Source organism: Falco biarmicus, chromosome 10 (assembly GCF_023638135.1).
Source record: "Falco biarmicus isolate bFalBia1 chromosome 10, bFalBia1.pri, whole genome shotgun sequence".
Taxonomy (NCBI): domain Eukaryota; kingdom Metazoa; phylum Chordata; class Aves; order Falconiformes; family Falconidae; genus Falco; species Falco biarmicus.
The window spans coordinates 14,214,754-14,226,321 of NC_079297.1; the positions used below are offsets into that span (position 1 = coordinate 14,214,754).

Here is an 11,568-nt window from a genome sequence, read left to right on the forward strand (position 1 = left end):
AACATCCTTTGGCTAAATGATCTGCAAAGGACTTTACTGCCCCTCCACCTCCTGTCACTATTAGCTGCTTCAGAAATTCATCGTACTTTAAATGATTCACTCAAGTATCTATTCAGTCCCAGTTCATAGATTGCAGAGCCTTTATTACACAGCCATGTATTTAGCACTGGAATAGTTCTCAGCAGTTGTAACAGCCCTGTCATCTAAGGAATAAAACAAAGAGCCATTATTCATCAGAAGGGAGACACAGTCTTTATTGTCTGAAGCCATGGCAGAGTTTTTATATCACCCTATCTATTCTTCCAGGCTGTCACACAACTCAGTTTTAAGCTGTTTCAGTGGCAGCCCTGGAAGCCTGAACGCTTCTCACAGCTAACTTCCCAGCTAACGCTGGTTTGAACTGACAGCGGGACCGATCCTGAGCACATGGAATATGGCCAGTGACTTAGGAGAGGGAAAGTTAACCCTTCCAGAAAAGCTTGAGGTAGATGTTAGTCTCTGCTAGGTCAGGAGTGAAAGCCATGCAGGGTTATTTAAAGATATGAGGAATCATGGCTATGAGGAGCAATGGATGAACGTGCATTTTGGGCACTGATCATATCCAGAAGACCTGGGTTTGGGCTTCATCTCATGCTAAGAGCGTTGTGTAGACTGCAGGACCCAAGAACACACCGAGTTGTGCATCCGAGCTATCCCCACGTCACACTGGTGTGGCTCCTGCAGCCCTCCTGTCCAGTGTGATGGTTTGCTTGGTGCCCCATCCAGAGCTGGAGGAACCACTTTGGAACTAGACACCTGGGGGTTAGTCCCTTGAGATGTACTCGGCATGAACCACCCTCCACCCTGCCTAGCACCTACCTGACCTCCTCTGCAGCTCTGGGAAAAGCAGGTCGGATTTGGGGCCAGAAGAGCTCTTCTGACAAGCCCTTCTGTGGTGCAAATGAGCCCATTAAATGCAAACGAAGCAGCACCATTCACCGAAGCAACTACCATCGTCGTTTCCTCAGGCTTCTGAGAGCATTTGAGAGTCTGCCTGTGTCAGCACGACGGCATGATAAAGAGCATGCCGAACAGATACCTCCGAGAAGGTGTCGTGCAGGGGCTCTCACCAGCTGTTTGCACAGCAAGGCAGACCCATCCTTCCCTTGAACATCTCCTCTCAGAATAATGAGATAGGAAACTTGAAGACCCAGAATCCTAAAAAGTGGCAGACATTTGAAAAAAGAATTGCCCTTTCGCAGCTTTGTAATTTGTTTTCAGGCTGGTAATCACATCTCCAAACCCCCATGCTCACTTTTCTCCACATGCTTAGAAAGCAAAGGGCACATAACAGACTGCAAACTCCCATCACACTTCTCCCAACACCCGCTCTCCTCCCTGCTGAACAGCCAGCAATCTCCCAGGCTAATTAGCCAAACTGTATTCTGCGCATATTTAGCATTTCTGAGTAATTAGGATAATCAGATTTCTCCCCTAATTCTGTACATATACAATATAAGCAGGTGTATTGCCTTTCCCACAATGATATCACAAAAAGTGTGTTGTCTGCCGGAGCTGGGGATGCCAGCCGCCTGTCAGAGCCCATTCTCATCTCACACACGGAAATCTGCTGCTAACGGATTACGAGTAGCCATGGGAAATTAGGAACTGGGTTTGATTTGGCTAAGTAGCCAGTAGCTCAGGTATTCATGCAAGCTATGTAAATGCACAGTCCTCAAACCTGGCGAGAGGTCTGGATGTTCTCTTCCCTGTCCTCCAGGGAAGAGCTATAGGAGAAGCTCTTCTGCACAGGAGGTGTTTGGCCCAGAACCTCAAAGGTGTTTTGGGTTCTGGGGAGGTGCAATCATCTGCCTGTGTCAGGACTCAGGTCTTGTCATTCTCCACAAGGTTAATCAGCCTACGGGCCTGGATGTTACCTCTGTGAACCTGTTGGCTGGTAAACACATACTTGTGGTTTCTGCTGCTTTCAAGGTCTCTAAAGGAAGGCCAAAGCCATCAGGCCAAGTCGGTTCTTCCTTATCCTGCTGAGGCGGGTCTTTGGTTCAGGAGGAGTTTTCCCTCCAGGATTCACTCAATAATTCAGCCTCAGCAAAGGAGAAAAAGTTTTAAATGTCCACGACTACATCCTGGGCCTTGGAGCACTTGGATGTGGTGCTTCCACCGAAGCGGGACTCTTTCCCTCTTAGGGTCCAGCATCTCTGAGAGGAAAGGATGCTCCCAAGCCCCACGGCACGGAGTTAGGCACTCCTGAGTATCTGGACCCTGGCAGTCATGTTAAGCAAAGACCCTGCCACATACCCTCCACAAAAACTGTCTATCTGCTGAGCTTCATGTAGGGAAAAAGATTGGCTGTAGACCTTAGAGTACAACCCAAGATACTCCCAACATGAAGAAGCCATTCCTAATGTGCAAGGCAATGCTCTTATTGCAGTACTGTAGAATAATGTCCAAATCTCCTAAATACGAACAACTCTGAGTAAGGCCAGGACTTAGATTCCTCCTGATGTGCAGGTAGGTTAACCGTCCTGGTACTGAGACTGAGCTCTGGTTACTACAGGGGTAACTTCAGGGTAGAGCTGAAGACAGACAGTGACAAACTGTTAATTGTGGTGAGGCTGTTTATCTGTGATGGATGAACACCATACAGAGCACTCCATGCAAGGTTACACTCAATATTTTATAAGTTCTGTGTGGATAATAAAATGTTCCATCCCCTTCTTTTGTGTCCTCTATCTCACCTTCACTGTTCAGATGAAACGGTGCTTACAGATGAACTATCTCCAGAGAACAGCACTTGGAAAATATATTTCAGCACCCGACGCTTTAATGGGTCCAGGGCTGTTGTCAGGGTCACCGCAGACACAGGACAGGTCCCTGTTCCCCAGAGAGGGATCACAGGAGGCATCTTCTCAGGCTTTGTATATCCACGGCAACTGTGTATTCATCTGAGCACCAGGATTCTTTTTTTATTAGGTATACTTAGCTCCTGGGGAGAAGTGTAACCCAACTGTCCCCGGCAATATTAAATTCTTCTTTCGTATCTGTGACCAGGTGACTGATTGCCCCAGTGCTCACTAACGAAGGAGGGACTCTGCCCTGTATCATTCTAACCTACCTTCCTCAGGTCAGCAATGTCCCAGGTCACTCAGGGATGGCACAGTGACAGGGAAAGAGACTGGGAGAACCGTGCTGAGGAAACAGACCCTCTCGCAGGCAATGCCCTCCTAGACCTGGGAGGCTGAGCTCGTGGGCAGCTCTGCGCCGTGTGGGAGGGAGCAAGCTGGGATGAGGAGCCCTGGCTCACCCTGCTCCGGGCATCCCATCTCCAGCGATCTCATCAGTGCGATCCTCAGCTGCGTTCTTGTCTCCTCGGAGGGCACTGCAACGGGGAGCAAGTCTGCCTGGTGAGGGGCTGCCCCATGGTGCAGAAAGCAAGGGCACGACGGCTGGGTCCCACAGCCAGGCTCAGACCCCTGCCCCACTGCTGTGCAGCGAGGCTGCTGCTGCTGCCCTAACAGGGTGGCAACTTCTGCTCCCACACTTCCGAAAATCAGGGCCTGGGCGGGCATCTGTCTGCTTGCTCCGTTGGCACAGAAAAAATAGGATGAAGGTCCTGGTCTTCTAGTGTTTTGCGCATTGGATGAAAAAAATGGAGGCGAGGGTGGGAAGAGGGAAGAAACAGATATTTTGCTGGCCTGAGAGCGCCTGGAGAGCAGGTTGGAAGCTGTTTGCAGGGCTGGCCAGTCACTGAAAGGTGGCAAAGGAAGCTGGCACAGCAACTGCTGACGTCTGCCTTCTCCAAGCAGGTGACGAAGACAAGCTGTTGCCTTGATTCCCACAGTATATTTTCATTAAGCCATGGCAGATGGCAGCGGAGGTCACCGCTTCCACACCATCATCCTCCCAGCCGAAAGGTGTCAGGGAAATCTGACATCTCAATTACTAAACCTAGATTCACCCAAACAACATAGAGGATGAAGGGGGAAGGGGAGGGCAGAAAGGCTGCTCTCCTAATTTCCACGAATCCTCACCTTTGAGAGAAAATCTGGGACGTGCGTTTCCCTGATAAACAACATATTTGTCTAATGTCCTGACAGAAAAGCAGCTGTGCTGAGAACAAGCCACAGACACCAGGAAAATGGCAATTAAGTCCTTGTGGAAATGAGACCCAAAAGCATCCCTTGGAAAAGACAGTGGATGTTAATGAGCTACAGCAAAGTCAAGGAGGAGCTATTGATCTCGCCCCAGCAGAGGACGGCTGCTCGCTCCTCTCTGCTCTGTGAAGCCTCAGGACCCACAGCAGAACACAACTGCTGCTCTTCACTTCACAAGGACTCTCAGGCGTGGGCCCCAGGCTCGGCTCATCCAGAGAGGAGCCAGAGCAACGGCACCACTGACTTTTGTGTGTTCAACCTGAAACACAAACCCGACATGCTGGTGAGAAGCAGCGCTTTTGCTGAAACCCCAACTCCGAGATCTCTGCCAGACACTTCAATCATTTCCATTTTTCTCATCCCTGCTATTACTACCCACTTTCCTATTATTACTTTACTGCTACTGGTTCCCTACTTTTTACTATTAATCCTCACTTTTGTAATCCCTACTGTTATCCCTGGCAAGAAGATGATGAAATAAGATTCTGACCCTCATCAAAGCTCAACAAACAAGTGAAGCAGAAGTCATTTATACTTATTCTGAAATCTCATGAACATTAAGGTAATATTATGACTCTGGAACGGTTACAACATATCTTACATTGGCAGTTCTGCAGGGCGTTTATTTACTGAGTTTCCTTCTACAACAAAAATACCAAACCCACTGGCCTGTAAGCAGATGAGTCAACCCAGCGAGGCACTGCCCTGCCTGTGCTTTCTCCTTGAGGACCTCTCCCCATAAACCCCAACATGAGCTGGGTTTGAGGAGACACGATGACTTCAGAGATATTTGGAAGATGAGAACTCCCAGAGTGCACAACTCCAAAGAAAAAAAAAAACACACCACCAAACCAACTTCTTTTTAGCAAGACTATTCAACTTTTTTACAGAAGCTTGAAAACACTTCTGAAAAGTTAAAAATAATTGGGTTTGGCACAATACCACCCTCCCCCCGTCCCCCATCATTTTCACCAAACATTACTAAATGCCAGAGTATTTACATTTTTTTGCCCAGAAATGTCCTTTTTTTCCCCTCTTCATGTTCTGGAGATGGGGAATGGGAGGAGAATGTGCTACGTTTGAGACAAAAGTTTCCACTTTGTTGAAAACTCTTTTTCTACCAAACTTAAACAGAGATCCAACCTACGCGGTCAGGTGTGCTCATCACATCTACTGCAGCCCAGGAGGAGCGGAGGACAAAGGGAGCTTCACAAGCATCAGGACTTTGAATCAAAAATTATCTCTTTTTTTTTAATAAGAAAGAAAGGTTCAGTTCTGCCGACCTCAGACCCAATGTTTTGTTAATGGGAACAGGGAATGCTACAGCTGGGGCACTTACTGCTCGCGAGGTCATATGCATTTTCTTAAGTGCTCGAAAAGCAATGGGCTATTCCAGGGCTTTCCTGGAGGAAAAGCGATCACAATCTGGCCTTTGTTATCCAGTTTGTTCTCCAAGAGTTCCTACTTGAGGGCCCCTGGAGCAGATTCTTGGAAGAGCTCCATCTTGCACCCCAGCCAAAACGATCCTAGTTTCCGTATATTATTAGCACACAATGGAGCAACGTCAGCTCCCTTAACCCCACACCGGCTGGGGGGAGAGGTTCCCCATCAGGAACCTCTTCTTCCATGGCCCTGGTGCTCAGAGAGAGGAAAAGAGGGAAGACAAAGGAGCAGAGAGTGGCCAGAAGAAATCAGAGTGGTCAGGCAAAAATACTGCGTCAGCTGAAATAAAACCCCGGTTCTCCAAGAAGAGTTGACTTCAATATCACCCTGCCCTCAGCTACTTTTTTGGCTTGGCTCTTGCCTGATTTTATTCCTGGTCGGAATGGGTTTGGTTAGAGGACACAAAGAAACGTGGTTCCTATGAGTCATTTGCAATCTCCGCCACAGCGATGGGAAACGCGGCTGTGGGCTGCCGGGCAAGGCGCAGTCTGCAACGGGCACGTCTGACACATACCCCAAGCTCCTCTTCCCTTGTGCTGCTCTTGGGCTTAGACCACTGTGCTAGAGCAGTACTGACTCCAGCTGATCAGGGGAAAAAAAAAAAATCTCATGCAAAAATTCAAGTTTTTGTAAGAAAACCTCTACAACTCCAAAATTAAAAATGTTTGCCAGCACAGCAAACATTTGCCAGCACATTTTTGATTTTTCTCCAAAATATTCTGGCCAAAACTCGGGAGAAAAACTCAGAATTGTCTATGGAAAGCAGATACTTCTCATGAAAATATTCATTTAGTCAAATCCCCAGGTTTCTACTGAAAGTCAGCTTCAGTGGAAAATGCTGACGAGCTCTATTATTGGCACAGCTTTAATTTTCCTTTGTCTGGAACAGACATGAAGACAGCATCTGTCAAACGTAGTCTTTAGACTTATGTTATTATTTAGCCTGGAGTATTGTTCAAGGACTTCAGGAAAGGTTCAAGCCATGGTGGTGCTAGGTGCTGTGCATATACACGAAAGATAGTCTCTTCCCTCAAGGGATTATAATTTAAGCACAAACCATGGAGAAAATAAAAAGCTAGGGAGAGCACAAGGTAATTTTGGAGGGGTCCTAAGCAGCGTGATGAGCAAAGGGACACTGCACTTTCCCTTGCACCTGCTCTTGCCTCGAACGCTTTGTGCTGAGCCGTACCACAGCTGTGCGAGCTCAAAGCTCCCTCAGGAGATGCATCAAACTGCCCCGGCTCCGGAGGCAGCTGCAGAGGAGGGGGGAGACGCGTCCTGCTCTCCCCACCCTGCCTCCAGTTCAGAATGTCTCTGGGATGGAGAGGAGAAAGCCAAGCAAGTTGTCTCTAGAGCCCCCAGACGCCACAATCCTGCTTGCTCCTTCCCTTGGCTGGGAAGATGCTCTACCACCCTCCCTCCTGCAGCCCACGTGTGCCGATCCGATTGAGTCCATCTATTTTAACTCATGCTTTTCTTTGCCCAGATCCTGCCTTGCAGTGCAGTCCCACCTGCCTGTCTGCCACACTCCCCTTCTGCCCTCCCCCCTTGCATCCTCTCCATCGTTTTACGCCTTGATCAAACTGACACAGCTGCTTTAGCTGCAAGAGAGTAGCTAGAGAAGGATCTGTGCTGGTTTCAAATATTTTCCAGAACTGGTCACCCCCTTCTGTAAGAGATTAAAAAGGCATCGCTGAGAAGGGAGTAAGGGAGAAAGAAAGCATGAGAAAATAAATAAATAAAGGTATATAGTTACTTTTGGTTAGTCTCAATATGCAGTCTTGTCCCAGGGCGCCTTGTTCTGTGCTCATTTGAAGTATTAGTCACTTTTTCCATTAGAAGCTCTTATTCTAGGGGGATTTATAATGTATCTGTAAAATTGTCTCCAGGCTTTGCTTGGCATCTGAGCTCTCAATCCACGGACAGAATGTAAAGAAACTACAGTTCTTTGATTTATTGGGACAGGGCACCGGGAGGGAGGGAATTTTTCCATGCTCGGTGGAAATAAATTCACATAGTGCCTTCCGTACACAATCACTTACGGCTCCAGAAAATACACCGTTTGGGTGCAAACTCACGCTGGCAGAGATGGAAGAAGCAAATCAATGATGTTTTAGTAACTCCGTGCCTGAGAGCCAGCCCTTATTTGTGGTTTCTCACCATGACCCACCCAGCTCGCAGTCCTGCTGGGCGCGACAGTCTCTGTCATACCACTCGGGTTCAGAAATCCTGCCCTTGACAAGCCTTTTTCAACCCTAATTTCTACAAGGGACATTTCTCAGCCCTCTGCAGAGGCTTTCTTACACAGTCCTGATTTTTTTGTGGGGAGGCCTATGACTCATTTAAGTTTTGCTCATGTTTCTTAATATGCAGATGCCCAAAGGCTGGGAGGGATGAGCAAGGGCTAGCAACCTGCTGCAGGTAACACCAGCACCTCAACAGCAGAGGTGTTCAGGCAAAGCAAGAACTGGGAGGTGGCAACATCCTTGGGATGCACAAACTCAGGGCTACAAACACCCCATCACCTTGCTGACGATCCTTCCCTCTGCCGTGGCTGAGGATAAGATCATCTGCAGGGTAGCCCTGACCTGGGCCAACTTTCACCCAAACTTCAGCTGAAGATGGGGGTGGATTGGGAAGAAGGGAAGGATTAGGGACAGCAATACGCCCTGGGATTGAGAGGGAGAGCCAGAACCTTCTTGCAGCCTCCCTGCAGCACCAATCGGCAAAGCAAGAGCTTGAGGTGGACGTTTCAAGGAAACAATAACCTAAAATTGGAACATGGCAAATTATTTATTCAAACTACAGCCTTCCCTCCCCCCTTGATTAGCAAACCGCTGGGGAGTCAGCCCTGATTTTCTTCAGACAGATGCGTACGGCTCTCCTCCCCTATCTGCGCCACGAGCGCTCGGTCCGTGGGGGGCTGAGGATCTAGTTGGTATTCGCATTGTGTAGCCGTTTCTTGAATTCACACGTTGTTCTGCTCTCTGACTGGATCACAAACTCTTTCTTTGGGAGCATACACTGCAGTGATGAATATGTTCCCTTTCTGCCTTTTTCTTTCCTAGGGAAACATTTAGGCTGCAGTGTGCAAACACTTCCCCACACGCTCACTCAACTACTTGCACCTAATAGTAAAACAACCTCTATGAAGCATCGCAACTAAAATTCCTAATTTGATTTTGGGGCTATGTGTGTGGTGTTTGTGTTTTTATTCATCATTTATAAAACGCCCCAGTGAAGCCTGGAGGAACAGAGATGAGAACATGTAAAGAAACATAGGGGTGTACTGCAAAACTGGGGTGGGAAACCCCAGCACCGAAACCCTCTCCCCATTTAAGTCAGAAGTAAAACCTCCCCAGACCAGGAGGAGAGGAGCCAGGATTTCACCCCTGGGACTTTGGTAGTGGGAGAGACAGAGTTTGACAACACACAGGGAAGACTGCGAAGGGTTCCAAGTATCAGATGAAGCCAATCAGAGACATGAGAGGAACAAAGGAAGTTCATGTCATTATAATTTATTGATGATCTTGGCCTGATTCTTCAGTGTTTTGTCTTAACAGAACCCACCCTGAGCAGCAGTAAGTCCCACAGGTCACTTGGCCCTACTGATGTGGAAGCGATGTGACGACTCACAGACAAAGTTTGCTTTAAAAAAATCTGAAAGCACCAGGCTGGATCTCACCCTCACCCAAGCACTTGCTGGGAACCAGCCAGGATCTCCTGACCTCACCCTCATCAGAGCACAGCTCCAGGAATTCCCTCACCATAGCTCACATTTTTCCAGCTCTACCAATTCACCCAGCAAGTGCCATGGGAAATCGCTATGGCCAAGGCATCCAAACTTGCTTAAGAATGAGCCGAACTGATTCTTTTCTTCAAGGAGGAGGGTCTTAAGGAAAATAAAATGCTGGGGGTTCTTTGTCCCTGTATCTTGGATACAAGAAAACTCCCACGCTTGTCAGAAATAAGAACAGCACCAGCAGCTCATGGCTTTTTCTCTTTCTTTTTTTTCCCCAGTGTGTGCGAGTGTGTGCTTTAAAGCAGGATGACATAGTGGGTTTAAGAGACAGTGAGTGCTGAGATGCCAGTTTCTAATGTAATACAGGGTACAGCTTCTTTCTTCTGTGATCACGGGTGAAAAATCAAAAGAAATAATCCAGGAGACTAAATACACTCCCCAGTCATTCAACTCGCTCATAAATATGCCTAGCAAGATGCTTTGTGCAAGAAAACCCCACCACTTCTGCTCTGTATTTTGTTTAACTAGGAGGCAAACCTTCCATCTGCATCTTCCGACGGTGCTAGTCAGAGTTAGCAGGGTGGCACTCCCTCCCTCTTCCCCTCCAATTTTAGGCAGACGGTTTACATTTAAAAAACTAGCAGGTTCCCATTTTTTCCCTCCCACCTCCAGCAAAGTGCCCGCTCACCGTCCCTTGGCAGAAAATACTCTGCTGTCACAGTGAGCAACTCCAAAACAAAGAGTTTTTAACCAGACTCACCCCCTGGCACAAGCTCACTATTCACCAGAACTTAGCAGGAAGCCTGCCCTTTCCTGCGTGCTGCTCCTGCTCCAAAATCAAGCAAATTTGGAAGGGGTAAATGAAATTAAATACATCGATGCTGTCATTTCCTTTTTAAGGCTGGAGGAGCCCTGGAGCCCATTTAATGACAAGAAGGGGACCCTTCAGATCCAGGCTGGATGCACGGACACTCGGGGAACAACCAGACCTTTGTTTATCACGCACGCAGATGTCATGAGGACGAGGACCCCGTGCCCACCAGGGACCACGCTCTCTGCACACGGGGAAGTTTATTCCTAATTAACTATACGTATATTTATAAGCACATTCTATCTAAGCGCTTCATCCCGAGGTGGTTTGATTTAATTCCTTCCCAGCCGGTGTGGCCCCCTCCCGTGCAGGCGGGCAGTGTGGGATATGGGGGAGCCCGTCCTGGCCGCTGGGTGCGGGAGAGGCTGAGGGCACCGGTGGGTGCCAGCACCTATGGAGCTGGGGTCGGGTCGGGATGGGTTGCAGCATCGCCACCGAGCCTGCCTGGACTCCTTTCACGGAGAAGTAAGGATTATTTTTTCTTTAGTTGTATTTTATAAGCACAAACTTACGAATTGAGAACTTTTTTTTTCCTCTTTTTTTCTTCCCCCCAAGCGCGTCACCGAGTTTCAGGCACCATCGAATCCCCCCGCGCAGCTAAGCCCCGGCGGAGGCTGCCTGACATCCCCCCCCCGCGCTCCGGGACGAAGTTGCGGAGGGGGGGGCGCCCTCCCCGGCCCGGGGCAGCGGGCACCCAGCGGGGGGTGCTTTTGTTCCCGGTGCCCGTCCCGGCGAGCCGAACCCCCGCTCCCCGCCGACCCCGCTCCCGGAGCGCCTCCACTTACCAGCTGCAAAGTGCAGAGGAAGATGAGGGTGCAGCGCCCGGTGCAGCATCCCATGGTCCCCGAGCGGCCGCGGCCGGGGCAGCCCCGCCGCCCCGGGGCTCTCGGCGCCCGGCCCGCAGCGCGGCGGCCGGCAGGGAGCTGGGGCGGCGGCGGCTGCCGGAGCCCCTCCGGGAGCGGCGCAGGAGGCAAGTGGGGGCCACGGCTTAAAAGGGCAACGCTCCGGCGGCGGCTGCCGGCCCGGCTGCTGGGAGGGCTGGCAGGGCTGGCGGGGCGGGGGCAGACCGCCGGGATGCGCCCCCAGCCCCCGCAGGCGGGGTGGGATGCTCCGGCCCCCGGGCTGAGCCCTCCCCCGGGAGGCTGAGCCAGGCAGCGCGGCGGGGCAGCGCCTCTCCCCGCGGCGAGCGCTGCCGGGTGTCTTGCGCGGCTGGGACAGGCTTTTCTGTCCCCGGGCGGTGCTGGCTGTGCCCGGGGGTGCCGGACGGGCAGGGGTGTCTGTCGGACACACAGCCTGGAGTGCACCCCAGGCGGCGGGGAGCAGGGGCTCCTCTCCCCCTTCCTCACATGCCCGTCACC

At 50.2% G+C, this 11,568-nt stretch overlaps 1 protein-coding gene across 2 annotated transcripts in view; it reads right to left on the reverse strand.

Moving 5' to 3' along the window:
- The window catches only part of NKAIN4 (sodium/potassium transporting ATPase interacting 4), a 52,067-nt gene extending 40,708 nt beyond the window's left edge, over window positions 1-11,359 (reverse strand). The window contains exon 1 of one of the 2 annotated variants that reach the window (XM_056354688.1): window positions 10,996-11,359. In XM_056354688.1, the coding sequence (XP_056210663.1) occupies window positions 10,996-11,049 (54 nt within the window). In that variant the 5' untranslated portion in view covers window positions 11,050-11,359. The remainder of the gene's footprint in view (window positions 1-10,995) is intronic. The other variant, XM_056354687.1, reaches the window with a different exon arrangement.
- Window positions 11,360-11,568: the final 209 nt, after the last annotated feature.